The sequence below is a fragment of the Mirounga angustirostris genome, unplaced genomic scaffold (genome assembly GCF_029215605.1).
Source record: "Mirounga angustirostris isolate CCGP_5_RB_7025 unplaced genomic scaffold, mMirAng1.0.hap1 SCAF_13, whole genome shotgun sequence".
NCBI lineage: Eukaryota > Metazoa > Chordata > Mammalia > Carnivora > Phocidae > Mirounga > Mirounga angustirostris.
The window spans coordinates 11,912,988-11,935,121 of record NW_026991721.1 but is presented as its reverse complement, the minus strand read 5'-3'; the positions used below and the strand labels follow the sequence as shown (position 1 = coordinate 11,935,121).

Below are 22,134 nucleotides of genomic sequence, written 5' to 3'. Positions count from 1 at the left end.
GAATGGAGCCAGCAGACCTGGAGAAGGGCTTGTGTCCTGATTCGAGTGCATGGTCTCTCTCACTGTTGTTTTCCCTCAGCCTGAGGCGATTACAGGCTTTTCCTGTCCCTGGAAGCAAAGCAGGGGAAGGGCTCAAACAGGGAGACAGAGAAAGTGTGGAGGAAGGAGAGGAAGGGAGAAACAGGGATGAGAAGGGGAAAATGCCTCAGCTCTGCTTGACCTTGGCTTACCTTGGAAAGCAGCTATGGTCATCAGATTGAGGAGCCTTTTTTGGGGGGGGTGTAGTTAATACACCACATTACGTTAGTTTCAGATGTACGCAATAGTGATTCAAGCATTCTGTACTATATGCTATGTTCACCACTAGGAGCCTTTCTTATAGCATCAAACAAGGAGACAGCCAAGCCTGTCCTGTCTAGGCGAGGGTTACACACACCAGTGCTGTGCTGGGTCACAAGGACAAGCTCAGCCAGCCCGTGAAATGCTACAGGACAGGAACCAGCATCACCATTCCACTCCTTGCTTTTCAGTGTTTCCCCTTTACAAACAATGTTCCAGTCAATACCCCTGCACATGACTCCTCGTTCTTTTCTTTTTCCTTAGGATAAATCCTACAATTGTATATTTTTCATCTGCTTTTGCTTGTTGATAGATTCCCATCCCTTAACGTACCAACTAACTTTCCAAACTGTAGCACTTTCCATTACGTTGATCCTGCCCTTTGATTTTTTGTTTCCTTTTGACTTTTGGCATGTGCTTGTTCTCTATAATTTCACGGTTACTATATCCTATCATCTATGATAGGCAATTTCTTGATCTTACATATTAAAAACTGAGGTATGTGGTGCCCCCTTGAGATCACACAATTACTTAATTGCAATATCTATGCAGTGCCCCAGAGCAGGATTTCTCAACCTCCGTGCCATTGACCTTATGGGCTGAACAGTTCTTTGGTTGCAGGTGTGTGTGCAGGGGGGTGCTGTTCTATGAAGTGTAGGATGTTGAGCAATATCTCTGGCCTTTACCTACCAGTTGTGACCACCGACAATGTCTCCAGACACTCCCAAATGTTTTAAATGTTCCCCCCGGGCGGGCGGGTGGCAACATTGTCCCCAGTTTTGAGAACTACTCTTCTAGAGCTTATAAGACTCTATTTGTGTTCAGTTCTACATTTAATCACAATTCCATGAGTCACGTATACTGTACATTTTACATCACATGCACATATATATAAAAATACCTATATTCATGTAAATATATACATGAAGAAACTAAGACTTAGTGAGATAAAGTGGCTAGTTCAAGGTTTGGAGCTCTAGCCAAATATTGCTGCTCATTGGCGGCGGGGAGACCAGGGAGGGAAAACCACTTATTAAGTACTGTGATCCTTTGACTAACAAGAACTTCATCCTCCTAGCTCAGAAACCAACCTCTTCCTCAACCCAAGAGAGGATAAACAACCTGGAAAAACTCCAAGAATGAAAGGCAGCTGACAGCGTGGATTCTGAATTTTATTCCAAAGCATCTTCTCAAAATGTTTGCTTGATCAATTTCCTTGGTTAGAACTGACCACTCGATTATATTCACCTAAGCTATAGTTACCCACAGTCCCTTTACTGAACTGCCCCAGACTGCCATCTTCATATGTTAGCAATTAATATTCAAGGCATTTTCTTTGTTCTCATGATGGACAACCCTTTCCATTATGCATTGTGGTCACTGTTGATAAATGTGTCTGGATCCAGAGCAGCAAGGAGAAATCTGGAGGCTTCTTTAGCTCAGTGCCATCCCTCAAGGGTTTCAAGGACAGAATCCAAACCCCGTGGTGCTCCTGCCACTGTATTTCTCTTACCCAAGTCCTGAAAAGGCCTAAAATAAATATCAGAAGGAGCCTTGAAAGAATAAAGGCATTTTTAAATATTTAAAGATAATATGGGATAGACCACTTTCTTTAAGAAATAAGAAAGTGTGTTGCAAACTGAAAAACATTAGAACTTAAGGAATTTTAGAAGCTTAAATCACCAAGATAGAGAGTCTGGAAATAAAAGTTTCATCACAGTTGTTTCTAAAGGGGTTTGAAGACTCACCCCTGGCCATCACATCCCATTTGGGGAGTTCCAAAGAAGGTTCTCCATGGAAAAGGACTAGGCTGAATTTCACGAAGAAAGAGACAAGGTCTGTCACTGCTTTGTGCATCATTATTCACCATCTAGACTGGTGCCAGGCACATGGAACTCTCTTATATATTTGTTGAATGAATGAATGGACTAGAAGCTGAACAACTGAGTTAGAATAATAGTTTTAATGTTTACTAGCTGGGCAACTGTAAGCAAGTCAATTTCCCTCTATCAATAGAGGAGTCAGTAAGATAAACTATGGAAAAATCCAGCCACTATGTGGTCTGTGGTGGGTGCTCAATACAAACTAATTTATCTCTTTTTCTGTTAAACTGTTGGTCAATCATACGCACATGGCTTCTGGGTTTTATTAACACCAACTGGTATCAGTATTCTATCTGGCAATGACTATGTCAGTTCCTGTTTAAGACAAGGTGAGCCAAAATTACCTATGGGAGGCTCACTCCGTCTCCATTTTTTATGAGCTGTGGCAGAGGTGAATGAAGAAAATAGAATTGAGTCATTTTTTTATACCTACTTCTGAGCCCCTTTCTCCCCCAGGACAAACCCATTATTTTCACCCACAGCGTGAAGAATGCCGCTTCAGAAAAGGTCAGGGAAAACATACCTGGTTCCTGGGGAATTATGAGATCTCAATTCAGATCTAACTGCCTTCAAGTACCAGACTTTTTGAATCTGAAAAAGAAAAGCAAAGTTGTTTAGGCTCCGAGAACCTCAGGTTTCAAATAGTGAAAGATTTCCTCAGGCTACGTAGTAAAAGTGTAAAGGCAGCTGGGCGGCTTTTAGTTTGTTTCAGAGCCCAAGGGAGTCATCCCAAACTGTGAGGGGGCTGGGGCCAACCAGGAACGGGCAGCCAGGCAGATCTGGGATCCTCTGGAGGGATGTTCCCCAAGGTCTCAACCCCAACCCAGGGCTCATCTCATGCAAACAAGCAGTCAAAACACCACTTTCCTGAGGGAATGAAACATTGGCATGATACGGAAGAGGCTTCAGGCCCGGGGGAGCCCCAGTTTTTCAAGCACAGGTGAAAATTATTGATCTCAAGTTCCATCAAAAATGTCTTCAAAGGATCTGGACGGTCCAACTGTCCCTCCTCAGCCCACAGATTTCTTGTGGGTTCTTTCTCCAAGACTAAATGGGGAGAACTTTTTAAATGCCAAATACAGATGGTAAACATCAGAATCTCCACTACCTAAACTCAGCTCGGATTGAAGAGCTCCAAGTTTCGAGGAGTTTTGTGGATCAAAACACTTTCAGGACATTTTTTCCTCCAATCAATCTGGTTTTCAATGTGCTTTAACATGGAGCCTAGAGGAAGCAAAGGATTCTATCCTGAGTTGTCAGATAATAGGTGCTTCCTATGGTTCAGGCCCTTATTACATACATATGTTATTTCACTTAAAGTTCACACAACTCTGTAAGAAATGCATTTCCTTTCCAATTTTACAGATACGAAAACTTCAGTATATACCTGGTGCCCAGGTCTTGTTTCCTAATAATGTTTTCCAAGAGAAGGAACCAGGGTTCCTTGGAGAAATGACTGGTTTTAGAATCAGAATATACCAGACAAACCTGGAGCATCTTGTAGTTCCAGTGAGGGCATGCTCAAGTCAGTCTGACTCAGAGTCTATGTACTTTTACACCATGCAGTATAGCTCCTGTGGGAGTCAGTGTGGAAGAGCAGGGAAGCTCTCAGAATCTAGAAAAGGGTCCTATTTCTCATAAGGTCTCACAAATGCCTGTTCCAGTAAAGTCGGCCACATAAATTAAGTTTATTTACTTACTTTTTTCATGAAAATATTTTCATGGAAAAATTTCCCATTAGAACAAATTAAAAAAAATTCTTATTAAAAAAAAAAAAAAGAAATACAAAGTGGCCAAGTAAGTGGCAAGTTAGGTCAAATGAGACCAAGGAGTTTTTGCACGATTCTTGGAATTTTGTAGCATCTAATCTCCTGATCCACACATCCAACTCTGAAGACTAGACGTCCTCCTTATTATTTTATTTGATCAATACAGCAACCAAGGGGAAAATAGAGAGAGGAAGAGGGAGAGATGAAAAAAGAAAGAGAAGAAAGAAGAAGAGCAAGAAGGAGGAGGAGGAGAAGGAGGTCAGAAAGGGAGGAAGAGGAGGAAGAGGGTGAAGGAAAGAAAGAAGAGGAAGGAGGACAAGGAGAAGAAGAAGGGGGGAGAGGTGGAGAAGGAGGAGAAGGAGAAGGGGGGAAGAAGGGGGAGGAGAAGGAGAAGAAGAAGGAGAAGAGGGGGAAGGAGAGGAAGAAGAGGAAGGAGGAGAAAGAGAAGACGAAGGAGGGGGAGGATGGGGAGAAGGAGGAGAAGAAGAGGAGGAGGCAGAGGAGGAGGAAAAAAGAAAGGAGAAGAAGAAATGGAAGAGAAGGGGAGAGAATACAGAAGGGGGGAGGAGGAAAGCAGAGAAAACTTCACTTCTAGGACCAACACTAACAATTGAGACAATTTAGCCAAAACACCTGGCTCTATAAAATAATTTAATACTCTCCTTTATCAGTGTTTAATATTTTAAAAAATATTAACAGCTAAAAATGAAGACTGTTGTCATGGTGAAGTGGAATGGTCCTGGGCAGTGGTGAGTGAGAGACCTAGAATGTGCTGCTTACTGAATGGATACTTCAGATACATGATCTCTCTGAGCATCAGTTTCTCACAGCACTGAACGTGTCCTCTTCATTTTCCCTCTGGAAGACCCTTGAGTCCCAGGGAATACGTCTGCTTTGACTTCTCTGGCTCCTTCAACAGTTGGTCTCCTCACAAGATTAAATAGTGGCTTCACATCCAAATAGTTATCCCTTGGGTTTTCAGAAAAATGAAGGGCAAGAAAGGGGCCAATTCTGACTCGGGGGGCTAGTTCAAGCCCAGGCAGCGGTGTCTCTCCTTCCATATTTGAGTTAATGCTGCCACCTTGCGGCCATTTCATGCCTTCCGTGTGGTGAGCCATTCCCAGTGGTGCTGGCTAGGAAAGAGAGCTGGTCTTCATTAAGTTAGAATCAAGAAGCTACTAGTCTGGGGCGCCTGGGTGGCTCAGTTGGTTAAGCGACTGCCTTCGGCTCAGGTCATGATCCCGGAGTCCCGGGATCAAGTCCCGCATCGGGCTCCCTGCTCGGCTTCTGACCTCTGACCCTCCTCCCTCTCATGCTCTCTGTCTCTCATTCTCTCTCTCGCAAATAAATAAAATCTTAAAAAAAAAAAAAAAGAAGCTACTAGTCTGTCTAAAAAGTTAATTTCATGGACACAGCCTATGTCAGCACATTTTACGAACTTAGAGATCACTGGGTGTTATGATACACAAAACACCAAAGCCCAGAGGAGATAAGCACAGCCCCCCGAGCAGCTGCGTGGGTTCGAATCCCAGCTCTCCCCATTAATGCCTGGAAGGCTCATAAAGTCAGTTAGCCTCTCCATTCCTTGCTTTCTCATTACAGGGTTCTTGTGAGAATTAATTAAGTTAATGGATGCAAAGTACTCGGAATACTAAGCACCGTATAAATGTGTGTTATTTTGTAAATATCTAATTTTCTCCAGGAATAAACAGACTCATACAGGTGAAAGTGATCCACCTAAAGCCATGCCACTGATTAGCAGCATAATGGAAACCCAGGGCTTTAAGATTCCCAGCCTGTGTCTATCCATTGATTCCCCAGAATTTCCTGAGCTTCTCAACTACCCTACCCCTTCCACTGAAACAATATATTTTTTTAAAGATTTTATTCATTTATTTGACAGAGAGACACAGCGAGAGAGGGAACACAAGCAGGGGGAGTGGGAGAGGGAGAAGCAGGCTTCCCGCGGAGCAGGGAGCCCGATGTGGGGCTCGATCCCAGGACCCTGGGATCATGACCTGAGCCGAAGGCAGATGCTTAACGACTGAGCCACCCAGGCGCCCCTGAAACAATATTCTTAAAGGTCACTCCAGGGCCAGCTTCACAGAAACATCCAGTGGAGTCACGCAGGGCCCTGTGCCAAGAAGGGCCCCATTCTTGGGGTTTAATGCTCTGCAGTTCCCATCTTCAAATTATTAATAATTTTATCTTCGAATCTGTGCTTTGAACCTAAAACCCAATGGGACGATGGAGCGTGCATGGGAAGCTTGGAACCTCAGCTCGTGTGTGGCCAGTCCCCCTCCCCCACTGCCTCCCACTCTCTTCAATCCACCATGTTCAAAACCATGATGGCTCGCTTGTTGCCCATGGGATAATGTGCAGCTTCTGCCTCCTGACGTTCAAAGCAAACTAGACCCAACCAACATTTCCAGCTTGATTTCTCTTCATAACCACTGTGTATTCTACCTCTTATCCTCACAAACCCCAAAACGGCTACCACAGTGGGCGGTCCAAAGAAGATCCTCAACAGATGAGTTCCTTTCTCCAACTCCCACACCATGCACATTTCCCCCTTTGCCTTACTTCATGCTTTTCTCTCCGGTTGGAATGCTCAATTTTATCTCTTTCACTGGTAGGTTCAAATTATAGCCATCTCCACCATGAAGTTTTTCTCTGGGGTTATGGAAAACCCATGTGGCCTTCTATTTATAACACTTTCCCAAAGTGCCTTATAATATTTAGTTCTGTACATTTTCTCTCTCCTTTTGTTTCCTTTCTCAGAAGTTAATGCAGACAGTCCCCAACTTATGATGGCTCGATTTATGATTTTTTGGCTTTATGATGGTGTGAAAGTGATACACGTTTAGTTGAAAGTGTACTTTGAATTTTAAATGTTGCTCTTTTCCTGTGGCCAGTGGTATGCTATTCAATCCTCTCTCAGGATGCGGGGCTGGGGCTGCAAGTCACAGCTCCAAGTCAGCCCCACCATCACAAGCGCCAACCATCAATATACCCACAACCATTCTCTACCCACACAACCATCCTGTCTTTCACTCTCAGTTCAGAATTCAATAAATTACATAAGACCGACAACACTTTATTTTAAGGTAGGCTTTATGTGAGAATATTTTGCCCAATGGGGGGCTAATGTCTGTGTCTGAGCACAGGTAAGGTAGGCTAAGCTAAGCGAAGATCTTCCGTAGGTTAGGTGTATTACGTACATTTACAGTATTTTCCACTTAAGATGGGTTTATCCAGATGTGACCCCATTGTAAGTCAAGGAAGATCTCTACTTTCGCTTCTCCCACCCCATGTCCCTATGTCTTTCATGACCTTGTTGTCAGGGAAGAAATTATCCTGTGTGGACAAGCTCATATTAGGACTGAATGTGCAACCCACCCTTCCTCAAGCTCCTTGAGGAGAGAGACTGTGTCTCACTCCTCCTAGGCTACCTCCTGGAACCTAGAACAGTGCAGGCGTAGACAGTGTAAATCCCACCGGATTCTCTATTTAATAAATTGGATGAGACACAGAGACCTAGGCACAGAAATGTCACTTGAGGGGTCATTTATGAAAAATTTGTCCTTAACTCACCAGACACGGTAGTTTAAAAACAGCACTATGTGATTCTCACTAGGAATAAAAATGGAAAGGGGCACTTGGCTGGCTCAGTAGGTAGAGCATGAGACTCTTGATCTCAGGGTCACAAGTTCAACCCCCACGTTAGGCATGGAGCCTACTTAAAAAGGGGGGGATAAAAATGGAAAATTATCTCTTTGTAAGTTTGTAAACCTTGAAGGCTTATTTGTTAGTGAAAAATAAAAAGGAACAGTTTAAATTGGTGCCTTGAAATATATCTCCCACCATTGAAAAGGAAACCAACATCCATCCTCTGTATCACAGCCCATTTGCATATATAAACACATAGAAGATAGGACCATCCTCCTTCCTAAGGATAACACTCTCATCTGGGCTCTTGCCTCCACCTCATCTGTCTCCTCTAGAACTTGGTTTAATTAAATTTTCATCTTAAATCTCCATATTCATCTTAATATTCACCTTAAGCTCCAGCATCCCCATTGCTGCAGCCCTCACCCTCTCAGCATACAAACATCTAGAAAATACTTCTCCACTCAGGTTACCCTTAGAGCTACCTCTCTGATGCACCTTTCTTTTCCACAAAACATCTCAAAAGAGATGTTCATGCTCATGAAATGAATGAACAAATGATCAAAACTCAAGGGATGCTGCACGAGGTAACAGAACGAGCAAGCAGCAGAGCTGGATGGAAACCCACACCCGAAGGCAAGACCCACTCCCAAGGTCGTCGCAAGTGAACCATGACTTCTTGTGTTAACTCAAAGAAAATGCGATCACCACACAACAAGCAGAAATCATTATGTACTATATATACATCGGTCAAGACCATGGAGGCCAACAGGAATATCATGTCAAAGATTGGTCACCAAGATGCAGCCGAGATCACTCTTCGGCAAATAACATCTCGGGGTGCTAATGTGGAAAAGGGAGTAGCTGTTTTGGAGAAGAACGAATTTTCATCCCTCAGAGCAGAAAGTGAGAAACTAAAACGGGAACTGCATCTGTTAAAAAAATAAGTAGTGGATGAAGCAATGAAAATCTGAACAGAGAGCAAGTTTGATTTCAACCTAGAAAGAAGCAGAGTGAAAGAATTGTGTTCAATGAATGAAAGGAAGCCTCTGGAAGTGAAGACAGAAAGGGTGGCATTTCATGCCAAGCAAAATCACACCCTCATCCACACAGACAGGAAGATAGACCCGTGGTCGACAGCCTCAGAACCATGCTCCAGTCACACATGCTTGATAATATTAAACATTTAGCAGGTCTGTATTTACCTGCCTATCGGTGGCTCTGGAATTTCATCACCTGTGGAGATAGTAAGGTGTGTCTTTAAAAAAAAAAAAAGACCAAAATTTGCCCATTGGTGAGTTTGGGATTAGCTAACAGAGCGACACCACCGATCTGGCCATCAGAAAGCATGTAGAATCGTATCTTTGCCACTGTGTTCTTTGAAGTAATGTTTTGGACTGAGTCATGTCCCCATAAAATTCCTATGTTAAAGCCCTAGTCCCCAGTGTTTGGAGAAGGTGTCTTTAAAGAGGTAATTAAGGTTAAATGAAGTCAGAGGGTGGGGACCCAATCCAATAGGACTGGTGTCCTTACAAGAACAGGAAGAAATACTAGAGAGGCACGCAGCAAAAGGGCCATGTGAGGACACGGTGAGAAAGTGGCCAGAGAGAGAGGCCTCAGGAGAAACCAAACCTACTGACCCCTTGATCTTGGACTTCCCACATCCAGAACGGTGAGAAAACACATTTCTATTGTTTAAGTCACCTCGTCTGGTGTTTTGTCATGGTAGTCCCAGCAGACTGATAGAAGTGATGATGATAAGGATTTTCCTGGGTATTTCCCTTGAATTATGATTAGGCCAATGACAGGCAGTGAAAATCATAACATTGGAAGGTTCCCGAACTTCCTCCCTGTGGCTCTGCTTCCTCAACCCAGGTTCTCTGTTTTCTATCTGTGGCAAGCAGCTAACGGGATGGATTTCCTGCGCAGTGGAAATCACTCACTCGAGAGCATTGCTTTGTCAATATGTTGCTGCACAGGAAGATTATGGGCTCAAATTCAAGCTCTTCTAATCTCCCAGCATTTTCAATTCCATCAAGCTTTCATCCTGAGCTTTAAAAAAGATTTCTAAAATCATACAGAAAGAACGAAAAGCCTGCCATGGTTTCACAGTCTCCACGGCAATGCCAGAGATGGAAGCGATGTTGACTTCATGTGGCTTGGACCCTTTTGTCAATGCCTTTTATGTATGGCTTAGGGTGGTTTACAAAGCCCTTTTTTCACTTATTATCTTGGTTAATCCTCACGGCAAACCCATGTGGGAGGTATTATTCCCCACATTTAGCCTATTATGAAACAGGTTTGGAGAAGATAAGTGGCTTAACCAAGGTTTACACAGTTTGCTAAATGGAAGAATCAACATTTGAACTTTGATTTGTCTGGTGCCAAAGCTACTGTTCTTGATATCATAACCAAAAACAGCCCAGGCTGCAGCAGTGGATCACTTTCCTGCCGTGGTGCCCTCACTTGTCTCCTGAAAATGTACCGCCCGGGGCCATATTTCTGAGATGGGCTTTAAATCATTGATGTAGAGCCCCAGCCTAAGAGCCAGTGAGTGTCCCAGGCAAAGACGAGGCAAACTTTGGTCTGGTTCTAGTGTTATCGCTAAAACTGAGTGATCTTGGCCTATTCGTGTAATTGATCATTTTTTCCATAGGTGAACTGGAAATCATAATCCTTGCCCCCTCTCCTTCTCAATCCCCTCTACCACTTACTACACTAGATGAAATTCATTAATCTTCCCAGAGCTGGGAATATTTTGAAGCTTTGCAAACAAAAGTATTGTTTCAAAGTATTATGATTATCAGTGATCAGAAGAACTCTCTAATGAGTATTTGCTCATATGCTCACCCCTTCGTAACTTCCCCAACAGACGCTGTGAGTTCCCCACCCGTATCTGTTGGCATTGCTGCAGGGTGCACACTGATGCTCTTTGAAAGTGCTCAAGCACCCGTGACTTAGATGAAGGGCTTTCTTTGCCCACAGAAACATGTCCAGCTTGCAAAGTGGTGCAGGCTAGAAGACGCAGAGGTGGGGTACGGGCACTGGTTGACATCCCATGGGTCCTACAGTAAATTCCAGAGATCCTCAAGAACACTGAACTCCATCTTCCCGCACGCAGCAGTAACCTGTTCATCAGTGCACAGTGAATTGGCCTGCTTCCCTTTGCTCTCTCATTTCCCCCTCTCTCCTACCTATATATCCAGAGATCCCCTCCTCAATAGACTATTGCACACAAATCCTAGCCTCAGGATCCACTTCTAGGAAAATCCAAACTCAGAGACACTCCAGAATAAGTGATAGCTTCCCCTGGCAGTTTGTATAAGGGGACGAAGTGAGTGACAGACAACCCACTCCCCGCCCCCGCCATCCTCACTGCCTTTCTTTACCTCACAGAGAGTGTGTTGTATGTCACTTTCTTCTTACCCATGTTTCTTCCTTTGCTGGAAGCTCTGGAAATTTCACCTTGTCTAACTCACAAGTTCCCTTATATATCCTACAATTTTCTCCCCTCCCACTTGCCCTGCTTTTCAGATTTTTCAGATTATTTTAGGAAAATGTCTCTCCTAAGCTCCTCACTTTATTTTTAAGCCTCTAATATTTCTTAACTCATGTCTGAAAATGCAAGAGCACCTGGAGAGGGAAAGTCATATTTTCCAAGTGTCATTGAACATAATGAAAATCATCACCCTCAACCTCCAAAGCACTGAAAAGTATCCTAAGATTGCCTCTCAGAATCACTATAAATGTCTTCCTTCTTTCTCTTCCTCAAACTCAACCTCTTGTAAACCCAATTTCTGTCAAGTACCAATTTTTAGGTTAAAGGTAAATCCAATCTCCTAAAATTTTCTAAATTTTCTTTTTTTGTTGTTTGCAAGTAAAACATCAAGATTTTTCTAAAATTATTTTCCTTATAAATACATAGCATTACAGTAACATTAAAGCTATAATAGTTTTCTATGGATGAGCACTAGATAAAGCAGCACATTTAACATGATTTCGAACACATTTTTGCATAGAGAATGACAGCACCCTCTCCTCCCTCCTTCCCCTTAGAGATATTGATACACATTACTCAGCTTTACTAACAACTTGGGACAGGAACAAGAAGTTTGTATTTTAGGTATACAGCTATCCACAGGATGCCTCAGACTTAAAATACAAAGTGTTTCTTTGTGCTCTCGTGTAAAAAGCATTGGGAAGATCAGATGTTTGTCTAATAGTTTTGCAAGGTGACATGCAATGTACATAGAGTGTCACTCTTGGGTTTGTTCATTCATTTATCCATTCTTTCACAAGACTTTAAGTCTATAAGGGAGAGAATATGCCTGTTCTGCTTACACAATTCTTTGGTGATAGTATTCCAACTCAAATCAGTATAAGCAAAAAAGATTTATTTGCTCACATAACTTCCCAGTCTGGGGTTAAGGTGTTAATATGGTAGGACTGAGTGGCTCAAGAAAAGAAGGCATGGCCTCTTTTTTTTTTTTTTTTAAGATTTATTTATTTAAGAGAGAGAATGGGGGGGAGGGGCAGAGGGAGAGAGAGAGAATCCCAAGCAGACTCCCCACTGAGCATGGAGACTACTCGGGGCTCGATTTTACAACCCTGAGATCATGACCTGAGCCCAAATCCAGAGTCCAACGCTCAACCAACTGAGCTACCCAGGCACCCTGAAGCATGGCCTCTTCATGACTCAGCAATTCTTTCCTCTGTGTTGGCTTCTTTCTCTCAGGCAGGCTCCCCGTAAGTGACCATAAAGCTATTTCTCAGCAGAGATGGATTTTTATTATGGTCAGAGCTAGAATCTCAACAAAATGAGAATACTTCTTTCCCAATAAACCCAGCAAAGGTCCTGGGAAAATCCAGTTGGCTTTGTTTGGGTCACATGACTATTCTTGATCCAATCACCTTGGTCCAGAACAAAGTACACTTACTGGTCAGGCCTGAGATGTGTGTCCATCCCAAGAGCTAAGGGATGGACAGCCCCACTTAACCACCCGTGCCAGAGATGGGAGCAATGTGGTACTCCCATTCAATTTCACATCCCCAATTATGTCCAGTCATAGGACATAACTTAGGTTTAATTAAGTTAAGTTGACATACTTTAAGTCAAGTTCAAAGGAAGTCAAGTCCTCTTTGATTTCTTGGTCTGCTCATGCTGAGCTATAGAAGATTTTCCATCAGCACTTGTGACCTGAGATATCGTCTCAGTGGAATTGAAATAGTTATCCCAGGCCAAAGTGTTCCTGCTAGAATACAGTCTTGGTTGAGATGTGGTGATATTCAAAATAGGAAGGAAGAAGAATTGCTCAGCAGGATGCCAGCAGGTCTGTTCAATTGTCCAGAATCCACGATCTGTGAACCCAAATGCAATTAGGGTATATCTTCCCACAGAAAATTAATTTAGGTACCGTGTGTTTACTATATCTAGGAAGGAGAAAGCTCTTACATAAACTGTCTCATTTCTAACAGAATAAATTTGAGATGTTGCTGCCTCCTGGCAAAGTTATAAATTTGTAACAAGCACAACTCAAGCCCCAGCTCTTATCTGAGATTTCTTTCTTTCTCATCCAGTGGATCCCAGTAGATTTCCATTTCTCCTTTGAGCTCTGGGTTCTCAGCACTTAGGTGCTGCCCTAATAGTGAGTTCTACCTGATAACACAGCCTCCACAGGATTTAGGGGGCAGGTGGTCACTTTTTCAGCCCTGGGTGTGAGTGGCTGTCACCACTGCTCTTAGTAGGGACCTGCTTGTGCCCAAGACACTTGCCCCTAAAGAAAGATGTCACTCCTTCTCATCTTCATTTCAGCTGGAAGAGCTCCCTCTTCAGATTCACAGACTGAAGCTGCTTTTGATGCTTCTGAATGCTGTATCTCTAGGGTCCCAACGAAGACTAGTACTTCTGCCCCCTGTTCTTCATGACACCATCATTCCTGGTTGTCCTCTGCTTTGGATTTCTGTTAAGTTCTCAGACATGTTCCCTTGGGGCACTAGAAATATCTGCTTGTTTACCTTCTGTATTACCTTGAAACTCAGAAATATTTTAATATTTTTGCTTTTAAATACATATAGTCATTCAATTTTGAGATTCATTACCCCCTTCTTACCAGTACCCAGATTTTTAAAGTATTCACATCTCCTGCACACAGCCCTTGTGCTTTCAGGAACTTAGCCCTGCCCCTAACTCTAGGAATGGTATGGTTTGTCTTAAGCCAAGCTGCATAATCCATTTTCCCAGTAAAAACTACTGGTGAGTAATGACCTAAGCTACTCCAAGTGAGGATGAATCTTAGGACTTTCACTTGCAAAGCTGGAGAAAGGGCTCTTCCTCCCTCTACTGATGATGAAAGAGACAGCATGTGGCTGGTAGACATCCTACCACTATAGAAGAACTTGTACAGAAAAATAATTGTTGGCCTCCACCTTGGAGTACTCTATATTTATCCCAAAGAATAACTGGCCAAATGAATGGAGAAATTTATCTTTGAAAAATATATATATGTGGATATAGATATAGATACAGATATATAGTGCTCACTGGTGGAAAAGCCCCGTTCCTTCAAGGTAGATTTTATCTTTTCAAAGCTAGAAGTTACTTGGAACCAAGAGTAAACAGGTAGATGATCAGCTTGAATAACAGTATTTCTCGTTTTTTTTTTTTTTTTTAATTTTTTAAATTTATTTATTCATGAAAGTCAGAGAGAGAGAGAGAGGCAGAGGCAGAGGGAGAGAAGCAGGCTCCCCGCCTAGCAGGGAGCCCGATGCGGGACTCGATCCTAGGATGCTGGGATCATGACCTGAGCCGAAGGCAGACGCTTAACCATCTGAGCCACCCAGGCACCCCTCTTTTTTTTTTTTTTTAAGGAAAACTTCTTGTGAATGGTTTCCTTGCTGCTGAAACGCCCTGAATGCAGCAACTCTTCTTGAGCAAATATTACCACTTACATTCACTATTGTAAGGAGAAAAAGTCTTCACTTCTTAGTTGCACCTGGTCAACACTGCCTTTTCTCTGGCTTTTTAAGTCTATAGATTCTACCCATATCTCAAAATAGCCAATCCTTAAAAAAGAAAAGGGTTAGCACCTGAACATTCTTTCTTTTTTTTAATTTATTTTTTATTTTTTTTATTATTATTATTTTTGGACATTCTTTCTTAAGGGCTACAACCTCAAGCGAACTTTGTCAAAGTGCCAAGACAGCCATGAACGCTGTCATGTTGGCGCCTGCACATGACATCATAGAGTGCCGCTACTGTAAGGACGGTGTTTGGAAGAAGGAATACTCTGCTGAGTCTGGTCTCAACCAAACAGGGCAGGAGGCCTGACGGCTCCCTGCACAAAACTCCCACACAGCTTGGCTATGTTGAAGTTCTTGTTAACTGGTACTGCTTCCTTGTAATTCTCAAAACCCCCTTACGATCCATTCCCATGAAGGAGACAGATGTGATCACGTTTAACAAGAATCATTCTCCAAGAAACCTGTTCCTATACCAGTCTAAAGACATTAAATCGGTCCTATTTTTTTTTGTTTTTGTTTTTGTTTTTTTTTAGATTTTATTTATTTATTTGACAGAGAGAGAGACAGCCAGAGAGGGAACACAAGCAGGGGGAGTGGGAGAGGGAGAAGCAGGCTTCCCGCGGAGCAGGGAGCCCGATGTGGGGCTCGATCCCAGGACCCTGGGATCATGACCTGAGCCGAAGGCAGACGCTTAACGACTGAGCCACCCAGGCGCCCCTCGGTCCTATTTTTTTTATTAATATATAATGTATTATTTGTGTCAGGGGTACAGGTCTGTGACTCAACAGTCTTGCACAATTCACAGCGCTCACCATAGCACATACCCTCCCCAATGTCTATCACCCAGTCACCCCATCCCTCCCACCCCACCCCCCACTCCAGTAACCCTCAGTTTGTTTCCTGCGATTAAGAATTCCTCATATCAGTGAGATCATATGATACTTGTCTTTCCCTGACTGACTTATTTCACTCAGCGTAATACCCTCCAGTTCCATCCACGTTGTTGCAAATGGCAAGATTTCATTTTTTTTTTTTTAGATTTTATTTATTTATTTGAGAGAGCGAGAATGAGAGAGAGTACATGAGAGGGGGGAGGGTCAGAGGGAGAAGCAGGCTCCTCGCTGAGCAGGGAGCCCGATGCGGGACTCGATCCCGGGACTCCAGGATCATGACCTGAGCCGAAGGCAGTTGCTTAACCAACTGAGCCACCCAGGCGCCCAGCAAGATTTCATTTTTGATGGCTGCATAATACTCTGTTATATATATATATAAATTGGTCCTATTTTTAAAAATACCCCTGGTAAAGGAATTTTCCTCAGTACCTTAAACTCTGGGTTTTGTTTTTTTTTTAAATAGTCACATGGGGCGCCTGGGTGGCTCAGTCGTCAAGCATCTGCCTTCGGCTCAGGTCATGATCCCAGGGTCCTGGGATCGAGCCCTGCATTGGGCTCCCTGCTCTGCAGGAAGCCTGCTTCTCCCTCTCCTACTCCCCCCGCTTGTGTTCCCTCTCTCACTGTGTCTCTCTCTGTCAAATAAATAAAATCTTTAAAAAAATAAAATAAAATAGTCACATAATTATTTTAAGGCCATGGTAAGAAAGACATAGTACAGATCTTATCAATATCCTTCGGGGAAGCAGGACTCCTGAAGCTTACTTGAGACAGGACATGAGAAAGATTTGTTAATAACTGACAAGCTTTTCTACAAATATACTTTGATGTTTTGCAGAGGAACAAATAATTAAATGGAGATTTCCTTTGGGGCTTAGATTTCCTAATCCAAACTGGAAATTATCAAATGATCCTTTATAGCAACTTTCTTTAGAGATAAAACAGCCATCTTGTTTGTCTTTTGAGATAATTGTGAAGTTGAGGAAGATGTATGTTTCATTCTTTAAAAACAGCTTTATTGAGATATAATTGATATAGAGAAAAACTGAACTTATTCAATATACACAATTTCATGAGTTTGTAGAAACGCATACAAACATGAATTTTCAAGTGTCTAGTGGAGATTTGGTTTTTCACTTTGGGTAAACAATTTTAAGAGGCTTTGCCACCTTTTAAGATGATTCAATCATCTCAGTTCAAAATACAAAATAAAATGAATATTATGGGCCCAAACTAAGAGAAAAGTTAGTGAACAGGAGTCCCCCCTTTCAATTCCTTTCGATTAAGAAAAAGTGCCTATTGTATGGAAGTAAACAAGAGATATGATATGGATTTAACTGCACACAGTGCTGAGTATGTAACACAGGAAGCACTTTATCTCCAAACATGACTGTAAGACATTAAAACTGAAAGCCGTTTTATTTATCAATGATGTCAGGACTCAAAGTAGCCCAGTTAAAATCTACTTCCTCTTGAAAAAGAGAAGTACACTGAAGAGAGGTGCAGAGAGCTTTGGAGGGGCATCAGGATTCCTGACAGCGAGGATAATGCACTGGTCATGGGAAAGTGAGTCACGGGGAAATGAGGGAGGTGTGAAAAGGCCCAGGGAAGAGGGCCACCGCAGGAGTGGAAACGGGAGAAATCTGAGGAAACCGGGGGTGGAATGCATGTGTGCATGTGGAAGATGCATCTGTAGAGGCACGAGCAACAGGACCCAGATCTAAACCCAAGTACCTGATTGAGAAAAAACACAAGACTGGAAATCTAAAACCTAAGACTACAAGCCTAGCCATGTAACAACTACAGGTTCATTACCTTTACTTTATACGCCCACTGAGCTGAAGAGCAGTAACAACAAAGTATACTCCTTCCCCTCCTGGTTTAAACTCTGTAGGGGATCTGTGGGGACCGTGGGTTCAGCTGAGATTACAGTGGGAAGAGTTTCACGAAGCAGGGCTGACAATAGGTCTTGTTGTCCTGCTCCTTGAAGACGCCCTTTGACAGCTGTGTCAGGCAGAAAGCACAGACGAAGTGCTCGGGATGGAACTTGTGGCCAATGGCACTGATGCAGCGGCCAGTGATGGGCTGCCCACACCCGTGGCAGAGCGTGCCCCGCCGCTCATGGTAATGGAGCTCGCAGTAGGGACGTCCGTCCAGTTCAAAGAAGGAGCCGGAAGGAAAACTGCTGAAGCAGTCCTGCGGCATAGAGCAAAGGGGAAGAAAAAGGGGCAGATGTCAAGAAGCAGAACATCAGCCAAGTAAAACTTGCAGCTTTGAAACTCCTGCCCGTTACCGGACCAGTGGAGGCGAGAATATTACCCACTTGAGAAAGACATGAGCCAGTGCCCCCAGCCTCCTTTACCAGGCCTGCATCAATCCCTCACCCCAAGCTGTGGACCCTTTTCCCAGTTGCTGTTCTGCCCCTCAGAAAGGAAGGCTCTTGACTTTCCCTCAGTCCAAAAGAGAAGTGAGTGTACAGACCCCACACACAAAGCATTCCGGGTGCCAGACGGTGTCCATGGCTGAAAGGTAGTTTTCCAACACGGGGCGGTTGCAGCCGCCACACTTGGGTGAGAACATGGCTAGGAAATCCTTCCGGCAGTATGGCTTCTTGTCCTTCTCATGAAAGCCTGGAGAGGTAAAATCAACAGTTCATGGTGCAGGGTGACACCTTCCACCAAGCTGGAGGCTGAGAAGAGGCCAGTGATTTCAGCTCTCCCAAACTCAGTGTCCTCATATTCAATACCAACCTCAATAGCTCATTATAAGAAATACGTGAGAGAGAAATACATAAATACATAAATACAGGAGGGAATGCGGAACAGGTGCGTTAGTGCTAGGCCTGGCTCATACCCAGCATTTAGTATTAAGGTCTATTCCTGCTCGACATCTCTGTACTAAGTATCGTGCTGGCCTGCACAGTTTTGCCCCAGGCTTTGGTGTGGCTGATCTCACCTGATGATTCAGAAATTGGTTCAAATATCACCCTATCAGAGGCGCCTCTTATCTATCCCATATCTATCACTTCATCTTTTCTAAAATCATCTTTCCAGCATTTACCATTATCTGAAACCACCTTGGTGGTCTGTCATCCCACACTGGAGTGTAGCTCTGAAAATAGATACTGTTGGTCTTATCATGTTATAACTCTAGTACCCAAAACAGCACCAGCACAAAAGGGCTTAATCTTTAAAAAGAAAGTGCTATGAAATAATAATTTCCAAATGGATGCAAGATTCTAAATGTAACAGTTCAAGCCATACAAAGACGTGAATCAAAACTGAGTGGGTCCCTCTTTAACCTGGGAATGAGAAAACTGTAGTAAACATGGCTCAAATTTCAAAAGCAGGTTAAAAATCAGTAAATTAAAAAAATATTTTAAAAAATCAATAAATGTAGGTCCATTAAAATATACATATGAATGGGGGGAAGGAGCAAGATGGTGGAGGAGTAGGAGACCTAAATTTCGTCTGGTCCCAGGAATTCAGCTAGATAGGGATCAAACCATTCTGAACACCTACGAACTCAACAGGAGATCGAAGAAAAGAATAGCAGCAACTCTGAACAGAAAAGCGACCACTTTCTGGAAGGTAGGATGTGCGGAGAAGTGAATCCGAGGCGATATTCTGGAGGATAGATGGCGGGGGAGGGGGCCTCTGAGGCCGCTTCTGGTAAGTGATAGAGCCGCGGAGCACAAAATCGGAACTTTTAGAAGTTGGCTCCGCTGAGGGACGTCACTCCGGTGGCTAAGCGGGGGGTGGAACCCTTGTGGGACAGTGTGGTCTCAGGACCCTTGGGGTCAGAGAAAGACGGGGGGTGCCTGAGTGCGGCAGAGCTCCCAGGTATCAGAGCGGGGAAGCCGGCTGCAGAGATGGAGCAGAGGAGCGGGCTCTCAGCTCAGGGTTGCCATAAATCGTGGTCCGGGGCACAGTTGGGCCACTGCTCCTCCAGCAGGGACCCAACAAGTGGCAGATCCAGGGAGACTCCCCTTCCTCCCCCGGGAGGAGCAGCACGGGAGTGCACTGCAGGGATCTGCTGGGTTTGGAGACTCCACACGGGGTCAGGGGCCAGAGATAGAAACGCTCGGTCACAGGCCAGGTGAGCGCGGAGTGCGGCCAGAGACCAGGGAGATGGGAGTGACTGATGGCTTTTCTCTGGGGGCTCACTGAGGAGCGGGGCCCTGAGTTCTCGGCTCCTTGGAGGCAGAGATTGGGAGGCCGCCATTTTCACTCTCGTCCTCCAAAGCCAAACTGAAAGCTTGCAGGGAACAAAAGCTCCCGAGAGCAAACCCAAACAGATTACTTAGCCCAGACCGGGCAAGGGCAGGGCAATTCCGCCTCCGGCAAAGACATTTGGGAACCACGGCAACAGGCCCCTCCCCCAGAAGATCAGTGAGAACAGCCAGCCAAGACCAAGTTTACTGATCAATGAGAACGGCAGAACTCCAGCGGTAGGGGAATACTGCACATAGAATTCATGGCTTTTCCCCCATGATTCTTTAGTCTTTCAAAGTTAATTTTTTTCCCTTTTTCTATATATTTTTTTGAATTTTCTTTTTCCCTTTTTCAACCAACATCTTATTAATCCCTTTTTTAAAAATCTTTTTTATTTTTCATTTTTAGAGTCATATACTATCCCTTCATAGTAGTCAACCTTATTTTTGGTGTATATATATGTTGTTCTCTCTTTAAAATTTTGGGATAGTTTCTTCTAACAGACCAAAATATACCCTAAATCTCTAGTGTATGGCTCTGTTCTAGTCTGCCTGATCACATTCTCTCCCTTTTTTTTTAATTTCTCTTCCTTCTTTTTTCAACCAACTTCTTATCTTACCAATTCCTTTTATAAAATCTTTTATAATTTTTATCTTTACAGTCATATTCCATCCCTTCATCGTATCTACCCTTATTTTTGTACATATATAAGTTTTTATTTCTTTAAAATTTTGGGTGGCAGTTTCTTCTAACAGACGAAAATACACCCAAAATCTAGTGTGTGGCACTGACCTATTCACCAGCCTGATCATATTTGACCATATTCTTTTCTTTTTTTATCACTTTCTTTTTCTTTCTTTTCTTTTTTCTTTCTTTCCCTTTCTTTTCCCCTGGTTTCAGGTCTCTTCTGATTTGTTTAGTGTATATTTTTCTGGGGTTGTTGTTACCCTGTTAGCATTTTGTTCTCTCACTCATCTATTCTCTGGACAAAATGACAAGATGGAAAAAATCACCTCAAAAAAAAGAACAAGAGGGAGTACCGACTGCCAGGGACCTAATCAATATGGACATTAGGAAGATGTCGGAACTAGAGTTCAGAATGATGATTATAAAGATACTAGCTGGGCTTGAAAAAAAGCATGGAAGATACTAGATAAACCCTTTCTGGAGAAATGAAAGAACTAAAATCTAACCAAGTCGAAATCAAAAAGGCTATTAATGAGGTGCAATCAAAAATGGAGGCTCTAATTGCTAGGATAAATGAGGCAGAAGAAATAATTAGTGATACAGAAGACCAAATGATGGAGAATAAAGAAGCTGAGAAAAAGAGAGATAAACAACTACTAGATCATGAAGGCAGAATTCGAGAAACTTAAGTGATACCATAAGACAAAACAATATTAGAATTATTGGGATCCCAGAAGAAGAAGAAAGAGAGAGAGGGGCAGAAGGTATATTGGAGCAAATTATAGCAGAGAACTTCCCTAATTAGGGGAAGGAAACAGGCATCAAAATCCAGGAGGCACAGAGAATCCCCCCTCAAAATCAATAAAAATAGGTCAACACCCTGACATCTAACAGTAAAACTTTTGAGTCTCAGAGACAAAGAGAAAATCCTGAAAGCAGCTCGGGACAAGACGTCTGTAACCTACAATGGTAGAAACATTAGATTGGCAACAGACCTATCCACAGAGACCTGGCAGGCCAGAAAGGACTGGCATGATAGCTTCAGAGCACTAAATGAGAAAAATCTGCAGCCAAGAATACTATATCCAGCTAGGCTGTCATTGAAAATAGAAGGAGAGATAAAAAGCTTCCAGGACAAACAAAAACTAAAGGAAATTGCAAACACGAAACCAGCCCTACAAGAAATATTGAAAGGGGTCCTCTAAGCAAAGAGAGAACCTAGAAGTAACATAGACCAGAAAGGAACACAGATAATATAAAGTAACAGTCACCTTACAGGCAATACAATGGCACTAAATTCGTATCTTTCCATAGTTACCCTGAATGTAAATGGGCTAACTGCCCCAATCAAAAGACACAGTCTATCAGACTGGATAAAAAAAACAAGACCCATCGATATGCTGTCTGCAAGAGACTCATTTTAGACCCAAAGACACCTCCAGATTGAAAGCGAGGGGGTGGAAAACAATTTACCATGCTAATGGACATCAAAAGAAAGCTGGGGTGGCAATCCTTATATCAGAGAAATTAGAATTTAAATCAAAGACTATAATAAGAGATGAGGAAGGACACTATATCCTACTTAAAGGATCTATCCAACAAGAAGATCTAACAATTGCAAATATCTATGCCCCTAACATGGGAGCAGCCACTTATATAAGCC

At 43.1% G+C, this 22,134-nt stretch overlaps 1 protein-coding gene across 2 annotated transcripts in view; it reads right to left on the bottom strand.

The window, feature by feature from the left end:
- Window positions 1-16,564: 16,564 nt before the first annotated feature.
- The window catches only part of LPXN (leupaxin), a 44,662-nt gene continuing 39,092 nt past the window's right edge, over window positions 16,565-22,134 (bottom strand). For both annotated transcript variants that reach the window (XM_064576382.1, XM_045893604.3), the window contains exons 10-11: window positions 18,052-18,200; window positions 16,565-17,766 (exon numbers count right to left, since the gene is read on the bottom strand). In XM_064576382.1, the coding sequence (XP_064432452.1) occupies window positions 17,497-17,766; window positions 18,052-18,200 (419 nt within the window). In that variant the 3' untranslated portion in view covers window positions 16,565-17,496. The remainder of the gene's footprint in view (window positions 17,767-18,051; window positions 18,201-22,134) is intronic.